Source organism: Suncus etruscus, chromosome 1 (assembly GCF_024139225.1).
Source record: "Suncus etruscus isolate mSunEtr1 chromosome 1, mSunEtr1.pri.cur, whole genome shotgun sequence".
Lineage (NCBI taxonomy): Eukaryota > Metazoa > Chordata > Mammalia > Eulipotyphla > Soricidae > Suncus > Suncus etruscus.
Genome location: NC_064848.1, coordinates 184,545,881 through 184,570,783, shown reverse-complemented (window position 1 = coordinate 184,570,783; position 24,903 = coordinate 184,545,881). Strand labels below are relative to the sequence as shown.

The 24,903-nt window shown below is 51.9% G+C and overlaps 2 protein-coding genes and 2 long non-coding RNA genes across 7 annotated transcripts in view; 1 reads left to right on the top strand and 3 right to left on the bottom strand.

Moving 5' to 3' along the window:
• Window positions 1–441: 441 nt before the first annotated feature.
• Window positions 442–2,947, bottom strand: HOXB2 (homeobox B2). Its single transcript, XM_049780667.1, has 2 exons — window positions 2,290–2,947; window positions 442–1,555 (listed from the first exon to the last, which is right to left on the bottom strand). The coding sequence occupies exons 1-2, from the start codon at window positions 2,675–2,677 to the stop codon at window positions 879–881; spliced, it is 1,065 nt and encodes a 354-aa protein (XP_049636624.1). The 5' UTR covers window positions 2,678–2,947; the 3' UTR covers window positions 442–878.
• On the top strand, window positions 1,309–9,097 carry LOC126020469 (uncharacterized). Of its 2 annotated transcripts, none has more exons than XR_007499596.1 (5): window positions 1,309–1,442; window positions 4,389–4,496; window positions 6,185–6,281; window positions 7,679–7,736; window positions 8,128–9,097. It is a non-coding gene; the product is annotated as an uncharacterized LOC126020469 (long non-coding RNA). The 2 variants fall into 2 exon arrangements; XR_007499595.1 differs by lacking the exon at window positions 1,309–1,442 and adding an exon at window positions 3,227–3,315.
• HOXB3 (homeobox B3) lies at window positions 6,637–10,771 on the bottom strand. The gene is given in 4 exon segments (XM_049781815.1): window positions 6,637–8,891; window positions 8,923–9,024; window positions 10,029–10,080; window positions 10,082–10,771. Coding segments are annotated over 4 exon segments (1,323 nt in total). The 5' UTR covers window positions 10,481–10,771; the 3' UTR covers window positions 6,637–8,121.
• Window positions 10,772–13,388: 2,617 nt separating this feature from the next.
• The window catches only part of LOC126020453 (uncharacterized), a 35,429-nt gene continuing 23,914 nt past the window's right edge, over window positions 13,389–24,903 (bottom strand). For all 3 annotated transcript variants that reach the window (XR_007499591.1, XR_007499590.1, XR_007499593.1), the window contains exon 3: window positions 13,389–13,814. This is a non-coding gene — a long non-coding RNA (uncharacterized LOC126020453). The remainder of the gene's footprint in view (window positions 13,815–24,903) is intronic.

The window sequence follows — 24,903 nt, the reverse complement described above, 5'->3', positions numbered from 1 at the left end:
TGTTCCGCCGGCCTCGCGCCCCAAGCTCCCGAAATGGACCCCCATTCCTGCCCCTAGAATCTCCTAAAAAGTCACTCAAACCGGCTTGCGGTTTGGGACACTCAACCCCAAGCCCTGAGAAATTCAGAGACACCCAGCCCCCCTTTTCAGCTAGCTCTGAGCCCCCCCAGCACCCAATACGCTAACATGATTTCTAAATCTAGGCCCGGGAACCCCTGAGCAATCCCAAAGGCCACCTAATAAAGGGTGCCAGGGATAACCGAATGAGCCAACCTTGTTTTGTTGGAACTGCGGACCAAGAAGCCATGGCCGCAGGGTCCACTTTGTACCACCCGGACCTCCCACCCCAAACGCCCTGGATGCCCAAAGCCTCTGCCAGGAACAAACTGGAGGGGCGCGCAGGGCTGCTGGTACGGGGAAAGAGATGGAGTCCCCACACAGTCGTTTCTGTAGTATAAAGACATTTATTCAATCTATGAAAATAATGTACAATAAATACTCTCCCCTTTTCCTATTAAAGAATTTTAATAAATAAGCTACGATCTAATACTGAAAAAAAAAAACAAGAGGAAAATAGGTTCCTCTTGTGTTTGTTTTTTTTTTAAGAAAGCAACCCCCTGCCCCCCCCCCCAGAGTTTCTTATTCCTGAGATTTCGTGGGAAGGAGTCTATCAAACGGAATTTTTCTGTGTGATTTAAAAAAAAGAAAAAAGAAGACGCCGGAGTGTCCAATATTTCAGACAAAGGTGGATTCCACGTTAAGTCAATAATACCTGAATTTTAGCAAAACACATCAAACAGTCTATAGGAGCTGGGGGTGGGAGGTGCGGGATAAGGGACCAGGGGTGTCTACAGGGCCAAAAGGAGCAAATAAATTGATTAGGGGAACTGCAGGTCGATGGCACAGAGGGTGCTGGTGAAGAAATCCAGCTCTTCCTCCGAGAAGGGAACCGGGCTGTCGAGCGAGCCCTGAAGGCTGGGGGAGAGGCCTTCGGACAGCTGGAGACAGGAGTCGGCCGCGAAGATGTTGAAGTCAGGCAGGAGCGGGGAATCTTGCCGCTCGGTTTGGAAAGCGTCTTCCAGCACGGTCTCCGGCTCCAAGCCGCCCGCCCTGGCCCGGCGCTGGGTGCCACCGGGGCTCGACGCACCCGCAACCTCCAAGCACTCGACCAAAGGCCGGGATCCCGGCACCATCTCAGCGGCCCGAGAACAGGCATCCCGCGACGCGTGCAAGCCAGAGGGCCGGCCCGGACTAGCCACCGGCTCGTTGCCGGGCTCGCCGCTGTCCTCCAAGACGCCGGTGCAGCCGGGCTCTCCGTCGGGCGGCTCGCGATGCTGCGTCTGCCGCTTGTGCTTCATGCGCCGGTTCTGGAACCACACTTTGACCTGCCTTTCGGTGAGGTCCAGCAGGGCCGCGATCTCGACGCGACGCGGCCGGCACAGGTACTTGTTGAAGTGGAATTCCTTCTCCAGCTCCAGCAGCTGCGTGTTGGTATAAGCCGTGCGCAGCCTGCGGGCAGCGCCGCCCGCCGTCTCTGCCAACGCCGCCGGGCCCTCTGCGGAGAAAAGGGGGGCTACGCGTGAGTTGCGGGGCAGCCTGGGGCCCACAGAAATAGAGCCAAAGCCGATCCTGTCCGCCCTCTACATTCTCAGCATCCCTCCCTGGGCTTCAGAGCGTTGGCTCCCACGGTTTTTTCCCCAAGGCTTCCCCCCCCCCACCTCCAGTCGCCTTGCAGGGTCAGGGCAAAGCATTCACAGAGCCGCCCACGGGCCCGCGCGGCTTGGGGGAGGGGTGAGCATTGGGGTGCATCTTCCTCCTTATCCTTCTTGCCTTTAGAAGTTAAGAGTTCCCTTAGTGCACCCCTTAATTCGACTTTCCCCCAACTCAACCTCAGGAAAGCATTCCTAAAGATAGAGGATTTCTGGCTTCCTTTCTTCCCTGGCACACTGGCTGGCTGGGGAGACCGGATCGAGTCTTTCCTTCAAGGCAACCCCTATAACTAGTCATTTTCCCCATATAGATAATAGTGAAAACCTCATCTATCTAAGGGGGATAGACCTTCCCCATCAGTTTCCAAAATCTGCTGCAGCAGAGAAGGTGGGGGAAGGGAGATACAGGGACAGCGGCCAGGCCTGCACCCCCAGTGGTCTGTCTATTCTGCTTCCTCTTGCAAGGAATCCTGCAGGCATGGAACCCCAGCCGGCTCGCCACCTTTTCTACCTCCCCCATGGCTCCTTCTCCCTCTGGATTTTGCTACCCTGCACCTCACCCCCTACCCGGTTTACCCACCTGCGGGCGAGCCGACCCCGGAGGCCGGAACGGAGGTGGCTGTTGGCGGAGACGCGGCGGATTGGCTGGGTTTCTTGGCGGATTTCTTTTCTTTCATCCAGGGGAACTCGGGGGCCTGGGGGGGCGCGGGAAGCGGCGGTGGTGGCGGCGGCGGCAGAGCGGGCCCATCTTCGGCTGGCTTTTGGCTCCCGGGTCTCTGAAGGGTGGAGGAGGCGCTGGGCTGGAGGCTGGGGAAGGTTTGCTCGAAAGGAGGAGGAGGAATTAATGTCGACTCCTTGATTGATGAAGTTTGAAATGTCTCCAAGACAGCGGGGAAGGAAGTCAGACACTCGGCAAGCGATGGCTGGCTGTTTATAAACCCAATCTCCCTCTCAAATTCAAAATTCATGGCTTTCAATGGTGGGGGAGGGGGGCCTGCTGGGGGGGGGCCTCAGGAGGGAGGATCGGAAGGGACCCCCCCTCCAGCCCCCCCCAGGTTTATGTGATGGAGCGATTTTGGGAGGGGGGATCGTTGTCTCTCTCTCTCCCCCACACTTTTTTTTTTTAATTTTGGGCCTTTATAATAGTATATTGCTGATAAATACAAGCGTATGGGGACTCTCTCTATTAAACCCAGGACTCCGGCAAAATTGCAGGGAATTCGTGGTCACGGGACCGGCCTCGGCCAATCACTGGTCTGGGCCTGGTGGAAAACAGAGAGCATTATTTGCTTTAATTGATTCAAAACTCCAGAGGACCACGACCTGGACACTATGAGCCCCCCCCAATCCTATATTCTCTCCCCCCCTACTGCCCCCCTTCCTCAAAAGATTTTTGTCAGCCCCTTCAAGAGGACTGGAGATTCTGCAAATCCAGGGTGTGAGAAACACTGAAAAGGAAAACCCTCTCTATTCCAGATTTTTAAACTGAATAAATTCAGGCTTTATGTTTTCTAAACAGCAATTTTCTCTCTCTCTCCCTCACCCCCCAAAGATAGATGAATGAGGTTGAAGACTTAGTAGAAAGAGGCACCAGCCTTTGGGAAAGGTCAGTGCTGAGGTGCAATAAGGAAGAGAAGAGATTTACAATCATCAGCATCACTACTTCCATCCCACCCACCCCCAACAGCAACAGATAAATCTTAGAAAGTCAACTTGTGTTCAAGGCAGATGGAAGAGCCAGCTAGGTAGTGAGGGACCCTTTGAGCCTCATGCCCATAGTTTGCTGCTGCTCTCAGTTCCTTTCTCTGTCTGATGTTTGCCACACTGCCTCTCAGCCCCTTTGCGCGCCATCTTTCTACCCCTAGAGCTAGTTCTTTTCTCTATCCCCCTGCCCCAATAGATAAGATAGTCAGATGTGAGCTTCTAGTTTCTCCGCCTCTGTAGCCAAGGGCCCAAACAAGAATCAAGGTGACTGCAAATTTCCCTAAGACCATTCTCAAAGCTCAGGCCAATGCATGTGTGTGTGTGTGTGTGTGTGTGTGTGTGTGGTGGAGGGACTTTCCTCTCTAGGACAAAGAGACTCCCCCTCTCATTTGTGCCATTGTGCTGTGAAAGAAAAATCCCTAGCAAGAAAGAATTCCCTGGACCAGGAGAGAATGAAAATAATGACCACTGAGATGACCCACCATTTCTAGCGCCTTGGGGGCAAATTATTTTCTTTTTTTTTTTTAATTTATTTAGAGGAGATGTATAGTCTGAACTTTAAGAAGTGCTATAATTTACCAGAGGAAGGGGGGGCTGCAAAATGCGGGAACCCCAAGCAATCTGTGGGAAACTAGATCTCCAAACAGAAAACGAAAAGTCGATCTGGAGGGGAAGATTTTTAAATAACTGGGTCAGAGGGACCGAGAGGAGATGAGGCGATCAATCTTAGCCCCCTGACAGCTCCCTCCCATGGCATCAAAGAATTTGGCTCTTTGGGAAAGCTGAGGAACAGCCGAAATTCCACATCCCTTTAAAAAGGCCTGGGGGTTGGGGGGGATAGCAAAGGAGAAAGGTGATTCTGGGAGAGCGAGGGGGAAACAGATGGGAAATGGGGACCGAGGGAAGGGCCCTAAGTTGGGTGGAAAGTTTGTCTGGAGAACTCCCACGGCTCTGGCCTTCCCCTCCCCCTCCTAGCTCACTGCAGCCCAGCCTGGAGCAGAAGACTTGCTTAGCAGAGAAATGGCAACTCAGCCGGGAGCTGGAACTCAAAACTTTGTCTGTGTAACAGCTGCGTGGGTGGTGGTAAGTATTTAAAAAGGACTGAGAAGGGTGGGGGCGGAGGAGAGACAGCGTGGAGGAAGGGGAATTGGAGGTGGGGGGCTGCTCGGCTAGGGGACCCAGGACCCAGAGCATTGCTTCTCCTAATGATGCAACCCAGCCCAACTCAGCTCCCCCCAAAAATGCAAACATTGAGCTTCCTAGGTGGCTGAAGGCACAGAATCCTAATTCAGTGAAAGTTGTGCAGACCTGGGAAAGGATTCTCCCTCCGCTCGCCCACACCCCCCTTAGAAACCCCTAGAAGTTTCTTTCCCAGTCCTTCCAGCTGGCTGCAAAATCCAGCTTTCTTCCTTCTCAGGGGCAACAACTCGGCTGAGGCTGATCCTGCAAAAAAATATGGCCCTCTCTAACCCTGCTGACAGATTTTACGGCCAGATTAGAGAACAGAAGAAATCTTGGGTGTTAAAAGAGGCCAAGAGAGTCCTCCTTCCAGAGACTCCGCTTCCCCGCCCCCCTGTTGTTGTGTGTGAAATCTTACTGCGCAGAGAATTTTTTTCTCTCACTAGAGCCTAGAAACTCAGAGAGAGCAGAGTAGGGGACCCCCAAGCCAAGTGGGCCCTTAATCTTGTTTGCCATTCGCAATTCAAACCAAAGCTCCATTTTTCAAACTGGATACTCTCTCTCTCTCTCTCTCTCTCTCTCTCTCTCTCTCTCTCTCTCTCTCTCTCTCTCTCTCTCTCTCTCCTTTCTCTCTTCCTCTGCCTGCCCCTGTCCACATAGATAAATAATCCATTCCACCCTACTGCTAAACATGGCGCTTCATCTACTTACATCACTCAGAGCATGTTATTCAGGGAAAAGGAAGAGAGGAAGATAGAAAGAAAGAGAAAACCCTTGAGCGTTATTTGATCCCAATCAAACTTTGCACGCTCTTATGCCTTTAAATTATGGTCTGACCCAATGCGAAATTTCTGCTTGAATGAGTCGAGTCCAGTTAAAATCCTGCATGGTGGAGGTTGGGGGCTGTAGAATTCAGGTTGCTTTTTTATTGTTATTTATTGTTGCATAAAGACTGTAATTACTAACCTTGGACTGCCAGGATGCAACATAAAAATGAAAATCAGTCCTCGCTTTAAGGCTGAGGGCCCGGAATGATTCTCACAGATACTGGGGCCCCCCCCCCTCCCATCTCTACCACCAAATATATGCTCCTAATTAAGCAATGCGGGCACATCGCTTACAATTAGAATTATGCAACTCTTCAGCAAGCAGCCAGCGCTTCTCTTTCAACGAATTAGCTCCATATTTCAGCCGCCCTGTCTCCTCGCTCTTATCGGCTCCAGCGACGCGGTGGTGACATTTCATCTTTGACAGACCTATCCTCGCTCCAATGTGATAAAACTTTTATGGAACCACTACTAAGAAATGAAGTTTTCCCAAGGATCGTGGAAACAGAGCCACGATTAGCCTGGGGACCGTTTTATTTACGCTTGGATCCAACACACACAAATCAACACACACACATCCTCCGCTTCCCTTGGCAGGGGAAATCAAACGTGCCTCCTCTCCCGGACTCCCCCCAGTTTTATTTAGTGATTTAATTTCACTCTAGTTTTCAGGTTTGACCTGGAGATGTCTAGGCTCAGGTTTTTTTCCCTTTTTATTTCCCCTTTTTAAAAAAGATTAATCATTTTCCTTTGTTTTCATTTTAGACCCAATGGTGGTTGGGCTTCGGGTCACGTGACGACTTCTTTGTAGCTCCGGAAGAGAACTATAAAGTTTAGGTTTGCTTGGAAGAAACAGGAATGAGTTAAGAATTTTTTTCCTTTTTTTTTTCTTTTCTGGTTATGGTGGGGAGAAGATGGCAAAGTAGAGGGAAAACAAAAGGTCACTGAATGAGCAATCTGAGCTGGCAAAGTCGAAAGATAAGAGTACTCAAGAATCTTCCCTCCTCCCAACTTGTTTCTTAAACCTTTGCTAAGGAAGTTGGCAGTCTGTCCCAGGGCTCATGTGAGTGAGAAAAAACTCCGCACCTGAAGCTACCTACATAGAGCAAGGGGCTGGTGGGGGCCAGGATATGGTCTTCAGATGTCTTTCTTCCCTGGGGGAAACTTGGTAGTCAGCAGTCTAGCTCTGCTATCTAAATTGGACCATCAGGACAAAATAAAATTGATAACAGAAAGTTTATTCAAGAATTGTTCAACAGACAACCCTTTTAAGTAAGGAAAAAAGTAACTACGGAAGGACAAAGAAAGTTTCAAGAGGGAATTAACTCTAATTCTACAAATTCAGGACTATACAGTGACAATTAGGAGCTGAGTTCATGCCTTTTAGCACTAATTACAATTCCTCATAAGTACGAATTTTAACATAAATCTACAGCTCTTTTCTAGAGTACAATAATAACTAAAATAGCTGGTTTTACATGACAGAAAACACAACGGCCTTTATAACAATACTAAAAAAGTACATTTTTTCCTTTTTTTCCCTCATATAAATACATAAATGTGTGGGGATAAATAATACCAAAAAAAAAAAAGAAAATATTTTAACAGGCTATAACCAATAAATATATATGAAAATGTTCACTAGAACACACACTTTTTGAGCGGTGCTGGGCTCCTGCAGGCCCAGGCACCTCTCACAGTTGTTTTTATATCCATTAAAATGTAAACTCTAAGTGCAACAAAAGTGCCCTGTCAGAGGATTGAGCAAGGCCCCGCAGGCCCAGCCTTTGCCTCTGCCTGGGACAGTTTGTTAAAATATACCCTGTTTCACGTTAAGTCAAGAGAGCAACAGAAGAAAAGAAAAGCGTAGAGCTCGTGTCACCGATTGCTCTGCTCGCTGGGGTCAAAGGGGCCTGGCCCTGGAACCAAGATGGGTGGCAGCAGAAAGGGCGAACCTACAGTCCTGACACCTTGCCTGTCCTGCCTCCCAGCTTTTGCCATGAAAGAAAAAAATATATATATTTATAATATAGACAGCTCTCCCTTTCAGGATCTCTCACCATCCCTGAGCCCTCTGGAAACTGTCATGGGTGGAGGCGATTTTTAGATATGTCCTAGAGCAGAAAAAATATGAGATCAGACATGGAGGGAATGCCCAATCAACCTCAAACAGATGGAAGCAAGACTGAGGCTTCAGGGAAGTGGGAGTCATGCTTTGTGCCCTCGGTTGTGAAATGCTTTCTTGTTTTTCTTTTCAAGGTGAACTGAGGGGGGAGGGAGTCAAGATTTGGGAGAGAATCACCCACAGAAATGGAAGGTAAGACAGCTGTGGGGGGGTGGTGAGCCTTGAGTGTTTCTAAATGTGCTTGTCTGCCTGGTCTCTGCCTCCAGCCCCCTCTGGAGTGCGGGGTCCCAGCTGGGAAGCTGCTGGAGGCCTAGCACAGCCTGGGTCATGTCCAGTCTGCTGGGGAGGAGGATTCCTTTCCTATGGGTTGGCAGGCAGATGGGACCAGAGGCTGGAACCAGCAAAAACTCTTGGACCAGAGAGGGGAGGAGGGGAAGGAGGGCCAGGCCCCCTTTTTCCCAGAAAACTTGGCTACCATCCCAGTTTCCTTTCAGATCCCCCCCCCCACAACTAGCCACCAACCCCTCACCCAGCTTCCCATCTATCTTCCCCACCCCATGACCTCACCCCTCTCCCATCACAGGTGTGTTAATTTGGGCGCTTCTTGAATTCTACCCTGAGGAGGAGGCGCGTGGTGAGAGGAGAGGTCTGTGTAGGTGGGGTGGGGGTCGCAGGGTCCGTGGTGCTGGCTGGGGGCCATGGGGGTCGCCCCGTTGTAGTCCAGGTTCCCAGAGGGGTGGTGGGCGAGGTGGTTGAGGCCGTAGAGGGAGGGGCCGGCAGGGGGCGGCAGCGGATCCGCGTAGCCGCCCCCACCCACGTACACGGGGCTGCCCTGCATGGTGGGCGTCCCGTAGGCACCCCCGTTGGCCGGCAGGACGTGCGGCTCGTACTCGGGCGCCGGGGTCGGGGCGTACTTCTGCGGGGCGCCGCAGCCCTTGAGAGGAGGAGGCGGTTGGTAGTTGGAGGGCAGCGCGTAGGCATTCTGGTGGGCTTTGCCGAAGGCGGGCGGGGACGGGCTCTCGTAGCTGGGGGTCATGGAGTGTAAGGCGTTCATGAAGCCGGCCGTGGACTGCATGGGCTGCGGGGGGCTGCCGGCCGGGGAGGGGCCCCCCGACGACGAGGCCAGGCCCTTGGCCTTCTGGTCCTTCTTGTACTTCATGCGCCGGTTCTGGAACCAGATCTTGATCTGCCGCTCGCTGAGGTTCAGCAGGTTGGCCATCTCCACCCGCCTGGGCCGGCACAGGTAGCGGTTGAAGTGGAATTCCTTCTCCAGCTCCACCAGCTGCGCGCTCGTGTAGGCCGTCCGTGCCCGCTTGGAGGCCGCCGACCCTGGGGGGCTCTTGTCCCCTCCCCCGCCCGCCGCCTCCCCCACTGCCACCGCCTCCTCCTCCTCCTCCTGCACCTCCTGCACCACCTCCTCCTCCTCCTCCTCCACCTCCTCCTCCTCCTCCTCCTCCTCCTCCGCTGCCGCAGCCCTCCGCTGGATCCGAGGGGAGGGGTGGGATGGGGGGGGGAGAAAATGAAATAAAAGATAATTACTGAACACGCCGAAATTGAATGCATCGTTTCTTAATAAATCCAGGCCTGGACACGGAGCCCCCCGCCGCCGCCCTCCTCCCCTTTCTGGCCCGTCCCCGCCTCCTCCTCCTCCTCCTCCTCCTCCTCCTTCTCCTCCTTGCCCCCACCACCACCATCACACACACAACCCCCCCCCCGCCCGTCGTATTAGCGGACACTCTATAATAGTGGCATTTATTAAGAGACCTGCTCTCCTCTCACTGCCCCAGCTTATGAAAATTTGATCATGTCTCGCAGACAACCGCATGGCCATTTATTTAGGGCTGGATTTTTTCTCACGCACAAGCTTGGCTTTCCCCCCTTTTCTCTCCCCTAATTCCAGGTCTGGGAAGACCCTACCTCTATCCAACCCTACTCCTCCCCACCCCAGTCCTCCTGTGGATGGGGTAGATAACCAGCCGAAGAAGATGATTCAGGGGAATATGGACAAGCGTGGACAGCCACCATCACCCCCCCCAAGTGTGGCACGAAGAGGAAAAAAAAAAAAAAAAAAAGCCGTGCCTGGAGGCCGGGACAACAGGGCGCCTGAGAGATTGTGATTAATACCCACAGTAATCATACTTAATAAAAATCAATCCACTGGCCGTGGCTCGTGGCACTGAGGCCTTGCAGAGGGCCTAGGAAGGCCCAAGGCTGGTGGTGGTGCCTTTGGGAGCTCCCAGCAGCTCAGGTGGGAGGGAGAGAGAGAGAGAGGGAGGGTGGCTGGAGGTTGAGGGTGTCAGGGTCAGAGGCCATCAGGTGGGGTGGTGGGGGTACGGGAAATTCACCGCTGCCCCCCCAACCCCACCACCTGGCATTGTTCCCCGGCCCGCCGCCTGGGCGCCTGGAGGCTGGGTGCTAGAAAAACAAGTGACATTCCTGGGCCTGGACAAAAGCTGACGACGACGAGGAAGGCAGAGCTGGTACCTGTGCCGGGGGAGCTGTTTTTCAGCTTGGACGTTTGCCTCGACTCTTTCATACCAGGGGAATATCTGTTTGGTGAGGGTGGAGTTGGAGCCAGGACCGCACTTGGGGGGGGCCGCTTTTGCTGGGCCCACCCCCCATTACTGCTGTTGCTGAGTGGTACTGGTAGGTGCGGCGCTGGGCGGGGGCGAGCCAGGTGGGGCGGGCAGGGGTTCGGGGGCCAAGCCGGGCCTCATGCAGCTGCCGTTGAGCTCCTTGCTCTTGGCATGCGGGGCGGCATTGCCCAGGGACTGCAGCGAGCAGGCCGAGCGCTGGTAGTCGCCCTCCAGGTGCGTGGCGGCCTGGAAGGGGGGTTGGGAGGGCACGTCGTAGCCGAAGCCATTGCTGCCCGGGTACGAGGAGTAGCCTCCGAAGAGTGCCGCCGCTGCGTTGTCGTAGTAGGTGGCTTTCTGCATCGCTGGGCGAGGCCCGGGCAGTGGGTGGCAACGTGCAAGGGCCTGAGACCCTCACGACCGTACATTGGCACCCCTGGGGGTCACGTGGTGCACCGGACCCCCCCCTCCCTCTCTGCCCCCCCTCCTCCCCTGGTCTGTTCGCCGAGGGCTGACCTGCGGGATGAGAGAAGAGACAAGGGGGGAGAAGAGGACTGGGGCGGAGAATCCATCTTCGGAACTGAAAAGGGAGCTGACATCAATAGGGTTTTCTTCTTCTCCCCCCCCACCCCAACATCTTTCTCCACAACACATGCTCAGCCAGGTCTCTGACCTGAAAAGGGTGTTTTATTTTTTCCTTTCTTATTATTTCATTGCTTTAATCTTCTTTAAAAAAAAAAAGTAGAGCGGTTTTATTTCCGCTTTAAAAATAGATCTGTACTTCCTCAGGGACAACCTTGGTAGAGTAGAAAATCTTAGGGGGGGGACAGTTTTTCTCTACCACCTCCAAGCTCATCACTGACCTCGCCTCCCCCCTCCCCCCTGCCCTGTTCTGGGATAGGATGGCTGGAGGGGGGTGGGGGGGAGTCTAGACAAACCAAAATAAAAGTGTCATCAACACCTTCAACCAGGTTTTACCTTCGTTCTTGGCCACCTGGGCTTGCATCCCAGTTTAGCCTGGAGCAAAACTAGATCTGAGGTGGAAGAGAGGGGTGCTGGGAGCGTTCAGTAAAGGAGGCTCTTGCCTTGCCTTCCACCTCACAAAGACAGTGGCAACGCTGACCTAGAAACTTTCAGAAGATTTTTCTAACCTCAGAGCCAGAGGTTGGACGTGAACCTTTTGGGCCTTGAGACAGGTACCATCATCTCTAGCCCATGATTCCTCTCACCCTAGCCTGGGCCCTGGCAGGCAGCAGTCCCCTTGGGAGCCCCAAATGGTGCAAGGTTATTTTCATTTCCCTGGACCTCCTGTTTGGTGCTGTGACCATTTGGCCCAGTGGCTCCCCCAGGCCCCCATTTATTCTAAAAAAAAATCAGACCGAATATTTTCCCTTTTTTTTTTTTTCATTTTTCTTTGATTTCTCCAAAAGAAAAGAAGAGGAAAGAAATTGGATACTAGCTGGAAATTTTGATCAAGAACTGGGAGCGTGCTTTCTAATCGGAAAAAAAAAAAAAGTATTTCCTACAAAAAAAGAAAGTTAACAAAGCAGTCTGAACAGTATCATTCGCTGGACTGGCAACATTTGCGAAGTTCCCCCAAAGCAAAAGAGTCACCCACACAAAAGATCGCTATTTAACTCAGCCTTTTTTTTTTTTTAATGTGCCAGAAAAATAAAGATTCAAACTTGTCCTTGGATCTTTGTGTATTTCTTCTGAAACTTTAAACTGTACCCCCTTCCTCACCCCCCCTCATCATCATCACTTTTCATAACACCTCCAAAGTGACCCGCGCTCTGCCACAAGTTTGAAATATTTCAATCTCATTCATCCTGGCTGGTCAACTCCAAAGAAAATTAAAAAATAATAAAATAATAATATAATAAAAAAAGAGTGCAGGTGAAGGAAGTCCCTCCCACACATAAATCCCCTTTTAATGGTACAGATTTATACTCAAAAGGGGGCTGGGATGGCCCTGACTTCCGATTGGTTTCTGGGAAGAATTTGTTTCTGGGAAATCCACATGTCTCTGCAAAGCAGCAGGTCCCTTCCAGGGAGGAGAACTAGAGTTCATTGACCAGGCTGACCCAATCCCTTTATTATTATTACCATTAGCCTATGATGATTTAACCAAAATTAGCTTCAGAGCGGCCCTGGCTGAAGGGGGAATTAATTAACAGTCATCAGTGGAGTTTGTTATTAATAGATAGGAGAATAAAATAAAATAAAATAAAATAAAAACCGTTGGAGAAGGGGGGGGGGGTTGGCTGGCTGGGGCCTGGCTTTATTTAGTCTGAATGATTGTTACAGCAGTACTGATGAGGAGGAGGAGGATAATAATAATAAAACAATAATTTGACTAGACGCCTGGGGCCAAAATTCTTGTCGCTCCCGCTGCCATAAACCGGCAAACCGGCTCAGGACCCAGGCCAGGCGAGTGTGGGAAAGGCAGGAGGGAGACGTTGATAGGAAAAGAATGGAGACGGGCCGGCGGCGGCAAGCCAGAGCGAGGAGGGTTTGCGGCCGGGCTTAGCCCCCGGCTGCCGCCGCCGGCTGTCTCGGCCGCTGCTGCTGCCGCCACCGCCGCCGCGCTAGCTGCTGACCGGCTCTGCGGGCGCTGGGAAGAGAAGCGGAGTGGCCGCCTGAACCGTTAGCGGCGGCAAGGGTCCGAGCCGAGCGGCCAAGGGCTTGAGCCCCACCGGTGGCAGCAAGTTTGGGCGCTTGGAGGTAACTGAATTAAAAGGCGCCCTGGCAACTAACTCTGCTCCGGGACTTCGCGGTGCGGGCCGGGCTGGAGGCTGGAGGGCGCCCAGCCAGGCCTGCCTGCCTGCCTGCCTGCCTGCTTGCTGGGCGGTGGGAAGAAGAAGGGAAGGCACTTGCAAGAAGGGCTCCGAGATCTGGGGATCCAGGAGATGAGGGGGTGGGGGAGCAGCTCTACCAAGCCAAACATGTCTATTTCCCTTGCCTCCATGTTGGAAAAATCCAAGCTCCATATGGCTTCTCGGGAGAGAGAGAGGAACAGAGAGAGAGAAGAGAGAGAGGGAGATGGTGTCTCCCGGCTTCCCCCCAGGGTCTCGCTGGAGAAGGGCGGCGAGCCACCCCGGAGGAGAACCCCACCTGGCCAGGCACACCCCCGGAGAGAACCGGGGAGAGTTAACAATAGCTGGGACAGCCCTGGGAGAGACGGGACAGATTACCTTCCAGGACTTATAAAAAATTTTAATGGAAAGAAGAAAAAAATATTTGTAAAGAACATAAAAAAGAAAGAAAGAAAGGTTAGGATCTTCTTAGCAGCCGGGGGGAGAGAGAGAAATTCAGCACTGGATATGATTGCAGAAAGAAAAAGAGGAGAAAAGAAAAGGATAGAAACAGGAAGAGAGAGAGGGAGAGGGAGAGAGGGAGAGGGAGGGAGGGAGTGAGAGAGAGAGAGAGAGAGAGAGAGAGAGAGAGAGAGAGAGAGAGAGAGAGAGAGAGAGAGAGAGAGTCGCTGCGTGGAAGGAAGCTTAAGCTTGTGAACTCTTCTTGAACCGAGATTGGAGTCATATGGGCCATAAATCATTGAGACTACTCTCCGCCATTCACAAACTGATAGCCTATTTCAGTCCAGCTTACCTTAGCCACCGACGAGGGGAGAACAGGCAGACATAATATATATTCACATCGAGCCCCAGCGCGAGCGGCAGGCGAGAAATCTCCCCTCCTTGAAGGCAAAGGAAAAAAAAGACCACTGTTTAAAGCTGCGTCTCGCCCCCCCCCCAATAGTCACCCCGGCTGGGGAGCCCGAGGGGCAGACCGGCCGGCCAGAGGAGCCGCGGCGGCGGCGTCCGCTTCAATTCACTCGGCTTAGAAGCGGGGGTGCGCAGGAGGGAGGGGGTGGGGGAAAGGGGGGGAAAATAGAAGAAGAAGAAGGAAAGGTGCTCGGGCAGGCTCAGCTCCCCGAGAATCCAGCGCCAGGCTCCAGGCACGGCCAAGCCGCCACAGTCTTGCCCTATAAGACTGGTACGCCCTACTCTCCGTAACAATGGCCTCTGCTTTTTGCACAGGGAAAAAAACCACACAGACACAGACACACACACACACATACACACACACACACACATTCACTCACTCTCACACACACATACACACACATACACACCCACCTCTCCCCCTTTAGCAAGCTTAGATGCCTGATAAGGAGGGAAGGTGATGGTGGTGAGGGGGGAAGGGGGATTTCCAACCCCCCCACTCCCTTCCCCAAAAAATAGAATGGGAAAAGAAAGAAGGTAGAGGTTTGGTTTTCATGGGTTTCTTTTTTTCTTTCTTTCTTTCTTTCTCTTCCCTATGAACAGGTAAAATGTTTTAATTGAGATTTTGGCTGGACTGGGTGTTGGGGGGGGGGGGGAGTGTGGGAGGCGGAGAGGCCGTGGAGAGCAAAGAGCAGAAAAGCAGCGGAGTTCACAGCGCCTCACACCCCACTACTAAGCCATTATGCTAATTGAGAAGTCGCGTTCAGAGGCCTCTGGCCTCTCCTGGGGCTGGGATGCTGGGTGCCCCTCGGCATTCATTCCTGGTGGGAACACTGGGAGTTTTTGTTGTTGTTGGTCCCTTTATTTTTTTTTTTTAGGACCTTAAAAAAAGTAATGCTCCTTCCCTCTGTGCCCCAGTCTTCGCGGCAGCTCTCCAGAGCAACTATTTCTCCTCATTTCTCCCCAAATCTTCAGACTCAGTTTCCACCTGGTTAAAGGAGAAGGCCAGACCTTTCCTTTTTCTTTTTTTTAACCCTCTCCTACTTTATTTATTTATTTATTTTGGGAACAGACAACAAGCGGTGAGTGATTCTTTAAAAGCCGAGAATATCTAGCTAAGGGGGTGGAGGGGGGGCAGTGAGGAGAGGGTGACAAAAGGAGGACCTTGTGTTTTGCCTGAGCTCCAGGGACCCGCTGGCAATGAGAGGGGCTGGCAGAACTTCAGGGTGAAGTTTCTGTGAAGATTCTCACCTCCTCCAGATAGTCACAGGGACTAAAGAGGTGATAAAGACATTTGTACTTCTAAGAAGATCAGAAGAACTAGCAAAATGGCTTTATTTTCAGTGCAGTGGCAGAAGAGAGCAGGAACAGTATCATTGTTATTCAGGACAAACCTGCTTGTTTGTCTTAGCTTGGCAAGATTTAGAACTCTTGGCAGAAAAGTAAGGACAAAAGTGAAACTTTTCTTGGGGTGTGTTTGAGAAGGGCAGGGACCAGCTGCAAGACCTGTAGGAAGAAGACAGGAGCCAAGAATGTAGGTGTCTGCAGATTTTGGGCCGGGGGTGGGAAGAGCCTGCCGGAGGAGGCAAAAGACAAAAAGCACACCAGGCCATTTCCAAAAGCAGGGGTGCCTGCAGCTCTGCTATCTGCTGACTCAGGGCTTAGGGGATAAAATAGAAAGCAAACCCTGTCCTTTTTACAAAAGCAGTTTGGAAAATGTGTTCTCATGCATGAGGGGACTAGACAGCGCCAGCCACTATGCTCACTTCCTGGTTAGTCTGCTGGGCTCTGCCTTCTCCCATCTGGATGCACCAAGACTGGGAGAACAAAGGTGAGGATGGCTTCAGCTGGCTCCCCCGTACTCAGAGGGTGGCAGTGTCTTCTTTACCCTCCATCTTCCCCCATCGTCCTCCCCACCCACTTTGGGCTAACTCTCAGTGGGACGAGTTTTCTGGCCTCTTCCAACCCAGTTAGTCTGGCTTCTAGGACTGAGAAACCAATTTCCTGGGGCCCTCCTGAAACAAGGGAAGAGGCAAAGACCAACAGATCTACCTTCCAGCAAGAAGGATCTTGAACAGAGCAGAGCATCTACATTATGACTCAAGGATCCTAACACCAACCATCCTGTCGGGAATATTGGTAACCTAGGAAAATGGGGGTGGGGGCAGCTGGAAGTCATTTGTTCTATTTATTAGTAATAAGAGATACAATGTTGGGATTTCAGCCAGAAACCTCAGAATTCTGAATGTGAGTTCTAAATATGTATCTACAAGAAGTCTGCCCTGAGATCTCAGGATACTGGTTAGAGGCCTGTAACTACAGAGCTGTATCCCCAGATCTCCGTGGACTGGGTTTAGGGGCAGGGCGGCTTATAGAAGTTTAAGGGGATCAACACTTTTGAGTCTTTTCTCTCTTCCCCAAACAGAGCTCAAGCACAATCCCAGACACCCAGAACACCCAGTTGAAGCTCCTCAGGGCTGCTTGAGGACACTATAAAATCCGGAGAAGAAATTGGTAGTTCCTGGGGCCACACAACCTTTAGGCTTGGTGAGAGCCCTGAGGGTGCCCAGACAGCATCAGATGGGAGACTGCTCTGCAGGCTTTGAGTTGAGGATGAAGGGTTCCACAGAAGATGGTGGAACACCCTCCCCTCAAACCTGGAGTCTCCTGGACTCCTTATAGTCCCGCTGGTGAACAAGAGGTGGGGCACTATCCATGGAAGTAAAAGGAAGAACTAAGGAACAAGAAAGTTTGCCTAGAGGGAAAACTCAGAAGATATGCACCCCTTCAAATGCCAAATGTGGTAGGAAGTCAAGTTGGGTGTATGTGGGGGGGGAGGTGTTAACTATTTCTATTTCTGGACTGGGAGAATCCACTTGGAATTCTTGAAGCTCAATCGAGGTTCATTCTGATTTGCTTACTTGCCTTTCCTTTTCTGGGAGATTTGGGCTAGCTAGATGGCCCTGGTTGAGGAGGGGATAAGAGGAGCTTGGGTGGTAAAAAAAAAAAAAAAAAAAGCAGCACCCTTGGGCCCCCATTGCCTTTTAGATTTATTGCTGCAGGCTGTAACTTCTTTTGAACTTTAGGGCACAAACATGGAGTCCTAGGGAGGATAGGAAGGAAGCCTGAGGTAGGGGATGCTAGGTAGATCTGAGGGAAGGATCTCGACCAAAATAACTATGACTTGCCTCCTGAAGTCTGATTTGGGGCAAACTAGAGTAAGAGAAGTAGAGTAGCAAGAGTAATTGCAGACTGGATTCTAGTAAGGAAATCTGGAAACTTATTCTGTGTACATGTAAGTAGAGAGGAGCTGAAAACGAAAAATGAAGAGCAAGATTAAGTAAGACGTAAGAGACCATCTTGTGATCAAAGAAGGGCAAAACTTTGTGGGAAAGGTATAAAAGAGAGAAAATGCCCCCTCTTGGTGTAGACATTCTTTCTTCCCACTTTGATTCTATAACTGAGCTCTCACTGCCCTCCTCTCTCCACGCCTGTGCCCAGCCTGTACCAAGAACTGCCAGTGCAGTTTCCTCTCCCTTGGCATCCCTAAGCATCCACTCCTCAAGGCCTGTGAATGGGATTATAGCATCCTCCTCCCTTTTCAATTCCATCCAATAGAAAACGAAAATTCTCCTCTCCAACAGAACAACCAGTTAAATTTGTTAAAAAAAAAAAAAAAAACGATTTTGGGGCCGGAGAGATAGCATGGAGGTAAGGCGTTTGCCTTTCATGCAGGAGGTCATCGGTTCGAATCCCGGCGTCCCATATGGTCCCCCGTGCCTGCCAGGAGCAATTTCTGAGTCTGGAGCCAGGAATAACCCCTGAGCACTGCCGGGTGTGACCCAAAAACCAAAAAAAAAAAAAAGATTTCTGATATCAGCCTTGGGGCCCCAGTTCAGTCAGCCCCCAAATTCACAAGACCTGTTTGATTGCTAAGGAAGTAAGACCTGGAAGCCTAGCGCCTGAGAAATAGATCCGCAGGGAAAGTATTGGCCTTACATGCAATGATCCAGGTTCAATCCCCAGCATCCCATATGGTCTCCTGAGCCTGAGCCAGGTGTGAATTCTGAGCTTCAGAGTCAGGAGTAACCCCTGAGCACCTGCCAGATGTGCCCTTCAAACAAACAAATCAACAACAAAAAAAAAAAGATCTGGGGGCCAAGAGAGATAGCACAGCGGCTTTTGCCTTGCAAGCAGCGGATCCAGGACCGAAGGTGGTTGGTTCGAATCCCAGTGTCCCATATGGTCCCCCGTGCCTGACAGGAGCTATTTCTGAGCAGACAGCCAGGAGTAACCCCTGAGCAATGCCAGGGTGGCCCAAAAACCAAAAACCAAAAAAAAAAAAAAAAAAAAAGATCTGGAAGCTGAAGGTGAAGAACAAGGAGGCTTTTTACCAAGATTAGTTTCTTTTCAGTGCAGTCTGAGTTCTGGGCTTCCAACACTTTTCCATTATCACTACCCAACTTAGGGGCTGTACCCTGTAAATTTGCCATGCACTGAGTTTTCCTCTCTTGTTCTTTACTAATAAAGATATCAAAGCAGGTGTGTGTGTGTGTATGTGTGTGTGTGTGTGTGTGTGTGTGTGTGTGTGTGTGTGTGTGTGTGTGTGAAATGGAATTGCCACCAGAAGATTGAAGTTTGGATGCCCAGCTCTCACCTCCCTTAACATGTCATGTCCATGTTGGAGCCTTGAAGGAACAAAGGACCAATGGAAAGAAAACTGGGTGTCTCAGATGTTCCTATAGTAGAAACCTGGCTCATAAGAAGCAGGGATCCAAAAAAGAAAGGGATGAAAAAGATCAAATTGAACTGTATTCTCTTCCTACACCAGGCATCTTCAAGGGTGGGGTTTGCTTTGAGAATAGCAGGAACTAAGCAAGGTAGACAGGAGGGTTTTACAGAGGTTTCACAGGGACTGCACAGGCTGCCTGGGTGTTTGGGAGGGGGTGAGGCAGGTCTGGAGTCCAAGGCTAGCAGATGCTCTGGTGGTCCAGTTCGCTGGGAATCGGGAGATCCACTTCTAGGCACTCTAGCAAGCCAGGGCAAACCCCACCAGGTGGATGTGAAGACAAAAGTGGGCATGGTGGTGAACTCAAGAAGCAGAGGAGTGGGGCTGGAGAGATAGCATGGAGGTAAGGCGTTTGCCTTTCATGCAAGAGGTCATCGGTTCGAATCCCAGCGTCCCATATGGTCCCCCGTGCCTGCCAGGAGCAATTTCTGAGCATGGAGCCAGGAGTAACCCCTGAGCACTGCCGGGTGTGACCCAAAAACCACAAAAAAAAAAAAAAAAAAAAAAAAAAAGAAGCAGAGGAGTAAGTATTGGAGTGCTGAGGGTGGAGGGTGGGCCGGATGTGTTGCAGCGAAGGGGAAGGGGAGGGAGGTATAAATGAAGAGAGAAGAGCCAGGGTCCAGCCCACAAAGTGACTGCAAGGATCCCTCCTGACAGATTAGATGTCTCTCTCCAAGTGACCTCTGTTTTGCAGACAATAACTCACCAGATTAATGACCAATCAGTGGAAGGCCTCAGAATTGCCTCCAAATTATAAAACTCCAGAGTCAGAATGGGACAGAATCGAGTCCCAGCCTGCTGGCCCTTTTGTTTTCCTCTTGCTCTCAAAACAGGGTCTGGGGCGAGGCTTTAGTAAATGAACTCTCTGATCAGAAATTCTGATTTCCAAAAATCCAAAGACAGTTGTTTCCCATCTCTCACCCCACTTCTCACCCCAGAACTCAGACTCCAGATCACACTTCTCAAGGGGGTCTGAGAAGAGATCACACTTTCCCCGCCTCTGTTGGCCTCCTCCTCACTCTGCTCCCCAAAGAACTCACCCTTCCCACAACTTTTGAAAAGCCCCCACCCACCTCTATGGAATTTTATCTTCTCCCCCAAATCCAGAAAGTATGAACAGTGTGGGCGGAGTCAGCCTCTTGCAGACTCTTGCCCAGATTGCCCATTCTACTCTGGCAGTCAGTGGTGAGGTGCCTTCCAGGAAGGTGAGGTCCAAAGGCCCAGCTGGGAGGGGGGAGATGGGGAGCAGGGAATGCTCCCCCATAGTTAATCTAAATTCCAAACCCACCATTCTGTCCCTGGGGGCTTGGGGCTAAGAGGGGCATCAACAGCTGAACTGAGAACAATTCAACTTCAGCCTCAGCCTGGCATCTAGCAAGAAAGCAGTTTGCTCTTAGAGACCCAGCCCCTCCTTTACGGGACCCCTCCATATGCCCAGGCTGGCCATTGGGCTCTTCCTTGTAGAGAATAAGGAAAGAGAAAGAAAAGTCCATACTGGAAGGAATTTTCAGATTCAGATATAAACTTGTCATAACCGTCCCCAAGAAACAACAATAATTCTGAGGTCCAGATACCCACAAGCCTGGAGCACAGAAGGGCACTGCTGCCAAGCCCCAAAGGCTTTCCTCAATGTCAGAAATGGGGAGACTCCCAGGAGTATCCTACATAACCCTACCAATATTACAGACAAGGAAAACAGAGGCTAAGACTTTGGGGGTGAGGATGGGCAGGAAACTTGGATTCCATTTAGATGGTCCAGGTTGGCTCTGTGATCTGAGGCAAAGCAATGCCAGACCTCAGAACCCTCTTCTGTAAAAGCATGGAAAAGAAGGGAAAGAATGGACTTTAGTGATCTCTAAGGTCCCTTTTTTTGGATTTCATGTTCTTGATTCTTTATTGACTGTAAAATAAGTGACAATGAGAATAAAAAGCTGAGTATAAATAAACATGGGCACCTCCCTGGTCATAATTTTGGGATGAAAATATTTCCTCTTTGGAGTAGAAATAAAATACTTGCACTCAGTCACTGCACATAGACCCCAGTATTGGCCTTTCTTGCCTCTCAGAGGTTTTAACTGCTCTAAGAGGGTGGGGGCAAGGGGCCCCCTGCTTTCATCACCCAATCAAAAGTGTTATTTTGGGACACAGCTACCTATGAAGTAAATAATTAATTTGTATAATTAGAAAGGGATGGCGTTAACCTGGCAAATTTTAACCCAGGAGTCAATGGACCCATTGTGCCGCCTGGCCTTCTCACCCGACCCCCCCAACTAGGTCCAAACACCAGCCTTCCTCACTGCCTAGCCCCATTGGAGACTCACATTCCCAGGATAGCCAGCAGAGTTCGATGGAGTCAGAAGGTTCCTCTCCAACAAAGTTCCATTCTTTGTGTTAGTCCCCCTTGCCTCCTAAAAATGGGTTTGCCTGCAGCTGCCCCCCAAAGCCCGTTAGTCTGTCGGGTGCAAGCACTCTGCTCTTGGGACACACGTAATCCACCTCCCCAGCTCAAGATGCCCCAACAATGCTGCGAGTTTGCATTTCAAGAAACTCCCATTAATATCAATTTACTTCACTGAAACCTCGGGTTCTTCATCAAGTTGATGATTTATGATAAAATCAATTAAATTACGGCCACTTAGGGCCCAGCCGCTTCCTCTCAGATTTCATTGGTGCGGGGCCCAAGTGTCTGGTGGAAAAATGCAAGTTTAGCTGGAGGCGAGGAAAGATAATTCTGCGGCTGAGAAAATTTAATGCAAAACAATTTCCAGGCAAAGCCAGGCGTCTGAACAGAAATGCAAGAGCCACCGGTTGGCCTGCGGAAATAACTATCTGGGGGTCAAAATATTTTCCTCCCCACCCCCATCAGCTAGCACAGGGCTCTCTGGCTTCTTTCGTTCTCTTTGTGCTCACTTGTCTTCCTCCCTAGCAGAGATGGGGTTGGAAGAGGATTTGAGCTGCAATGATGGGACCCAAGTCTGCCAGGATCCAGTCTCAAACCAAAGGGTCTTCCATGCCGTTCCAGGCCTTTACTCCTCTCCCCTTCCCCTTCCCACAGAGCCAGGCTCAGTAATCCAATCCTCAGTCCCCTGTGACAAAGTTAAGGGTTCAAAGTGAAGATCAGTCTGTGTGGGCAGATGGCACAGAGGGACAAGAGCCAGGGGCCTGTCCGTGTGGGCTCTGCAGCCTGCGGCTGTGGGAGGAAGGAAAGCGTAGGCAGGCGGGAGGGAAGGAGCAGCGCTAGAGGCAAGGGCAGGGGCTGCAAAGTGTGTCCAGAACTAACAGGACCAGAAAGTTCCCCTCCAGGTTGGCACCCTGGGTGCCCATCTCCAAGGCAAAGTCGCACCCACACACCCTAATCTGAGCACACGTGTACAATTCCTCAACACACCTACACGGGATGCAACACGCCTCCCACAAAATCTTACGTTCTAAGCCAGCCAGCGAAGGGACAGTTCCCACCCTCTCCCCCACATCTGGGAAAATAAATCCCAGCGAATCAACCTGGCACCACTCTCTCTCCAAGGAGTAGGCCTTCTCCCGCCTCTACTCTGTTTGGTTTTTAGTTTCCAGAGCGGGCAGGGAGTAAATACCAGCTTCTCTGAAGCCATAAATCACCCACTCTTCTACCTTCTCAGTTTAACACTGGGCCTCAGCGCAAGCCCTTGTAGTTTCCTCTTCAAATAACCCTCTAGGTGCTAAATGACTTGGCCACGGTGGCAGCTGAACTGTGGGAGCGGGAGGAAGGAGGACCCCCTCCACCAGCAGATGACCCTCTCTCTCCTTTCCCTCTGGACGCGTAGCACCTGAAAAGCTCTCCACAGTCCTCTCAAAGCCTTCCTAAACGGATCTCCTAAACCCGATCCTCTCCACACCGCACTGTCCCTCATTCCCGCACCTTGCCCAGAGCTCCAGGCTCCCACTCCCCGCTCAGCTCCCGGCCCGCAGTTGAACCGGCGCACCTTTGTCCGCTCGGTCCAGAATCTTCTAAGACCCATAGAGAGGCCTGTGGGGCGGTCACCCCTGCTCTCCCATCTCAGCCAGGCCCTAGACGCTGGCACTGGGACCCCCGGCTTACCTGGGTGCGTTTCCCGCTAGGGCTCACGCAGCGGCAGGAGGCCGCGAGCCGGGGGCGCGCGGGAGACGACTGGCAGGCCCAGATCCGTGGGCCCCGCTTGGGGCTCCGCGGCCGGCCGCATCCTTGCTCCTTCGGCCCCGACTCGCCCGGGAGCACCCCGCGGAGCCCGGGGAGAGGTCCGGAAACGCGCCCCTACTCCGCCCCAGCCCCCGCCCCCGGCTTTGTTCGCCCTTCGCGGTCCCCGGGCCCGCTAGGCGCGCGCGGATGCTGCGCTGGGGCGCGGCCGGCGCTCCTTGCCGGAGAAGCCGGGGTCCCCTTCGGCCCCCTTGGGCCAGCGCGGGACTGCGAACGCCTTGCGGGTTTGGCTCCGAAGCTGGGCTTTGAGAACCGGCCAAGTGGCCCGGTGAGAGGAGCAGCGACTGGCAGGGGCCCGGGAGGCGCGGGGGGCGCGGGGGGCTCCATGGCGGAAGGCGGGCGCACCGGCGGCTCTTCAATGTCACTAGCGAAATGGGTTCCATATGTCCGGCCCGGCAGGCGGGGAAGGGAGAGAGTGTTGGGCCGGAGAGAAGGGGGCGGGGGTACTGGGGTGCTGGGAGTAGGGCCCGGGGCGACGGAGCAAAGGGAGGGTCTGGGTGATTCAGGTTTGCCTTTTCCATTTTTCCCAGGAGTTTTTCTAAAACTGCTTGGGCTGGTGGTAGCAACTTTCTCGCCCCTTTCTTTCCTGAAAGATGGGGAAAGAAGATTAGTGAGGGTCGCCTCCATTCCAGGGGGGGTAGAAGGGGAAGATGTAGATTAGAGGTGAAAGGGAAAGTTCTGAGGCCGCCCCATGCACCGTCTTCCCATCCCCAAAGGAAAAGAAGCAACCAAACCCAGTAACCCCAGGAAGACAGGCCACAGGATTTCACAGTTTAGTTGTGGGAGCAGACTCCAGGCACCACCATGCCACTCCAGGGCTGAATTCTGTCTGGGGAGGCTCCAACCATCTAGTTACTGAAGGTGGCAGAGGGCCCGATGCCCAGTACATCCTGTTTTTTCCCTGACATCTCAGGTTACCCTACCCCCAACTCCTTCATAGCTGCTTTAGCATCCTCCCTTCCCTGCGGTCTATATAGCCCCTGTGGCTTGTGGGGTGACCAAGTTTTGAATAACTGCTGATGGAAAAACAGAGCTTCCATAACCCATAGTCCTTTCCCATCTGTACCTACACCCCCATTCCTTATTCAACACTCTCCGCTGTCCCTACCTTTCTTTCTTTGTCTTCTCCCACTCTGCCTCTCTGTGCCTTAAATGAATCTAAATTGAGCCTGGTGGAGGACTTTGGGGGTGGGGGGTCTCCAGAAATCCCTGTGGGCTCACTGACTGGGCTGCCTTTCTTCTCAGAGCACCACGGAGCCCCCAACGGATCTGGAGTCCTTTTTGAGGGAGAACTCACCCTTCTGTCAAAGAGATCCTCCCTTAACAAATTCCTTTCCACACTTAACTCTGTGCAAGCAAGTTACAGAGCTGCTTCTAAAAGAGCTTTGCTTCCCGTCTCATTGATTTTTGTCTTTACTCTCCCTGCTGCCCTCTCCTTGGGCCGGGCCTTTATTCCCCACCCCAGCACCTGCTTTCTTGCCAGGGACCCCTCTGTCTTTACTGCTTCCTGGCTCTTCACCTTCCTTTGCACGCCATCTGACCATGACAACACCGTAGTCCATTTGGCAGGTACAAGGCTTGATATTGCACTTATGGCAAAACAACGGACACAGCAAAGTTCCTGGGAAGGCTCTCAGCAGCTTTCTTCAGTCCTCTCTCTACCCCATCCCCTGACCAACACAAAAGCACATGGGGATGTGGGGGGGGGGCTGCATGCCTGTGCATGGAACTGGTAAGAGGCAGGGTGCTTCATGGCTAAAGGAAACAAATGTCTAAACCATAACAAACCATGGTCTTTGCAAAGTTGCTGATTTGAGAGGTGGATCTATGTGCCTGATGGAGAGACCGTGGCCTCACAAGGGGCCAGCCAGCAAAGAAAAGCTTGTGGTGGACATAGATGATCTCCCAGCTTTTGTCTCCGAGGAAGAGTCTGTGTGAGTTGGGGAAAGAAAGGGGAGGGGGTTATCCTTAGGGCTAAAGAGACAAAGACCTGAAGGGGGCTGAGAGAACAGAGAGGAAAGGGGGGGGCAGACCCCCAAATCACTGAGGCAGCAGGAGTGGA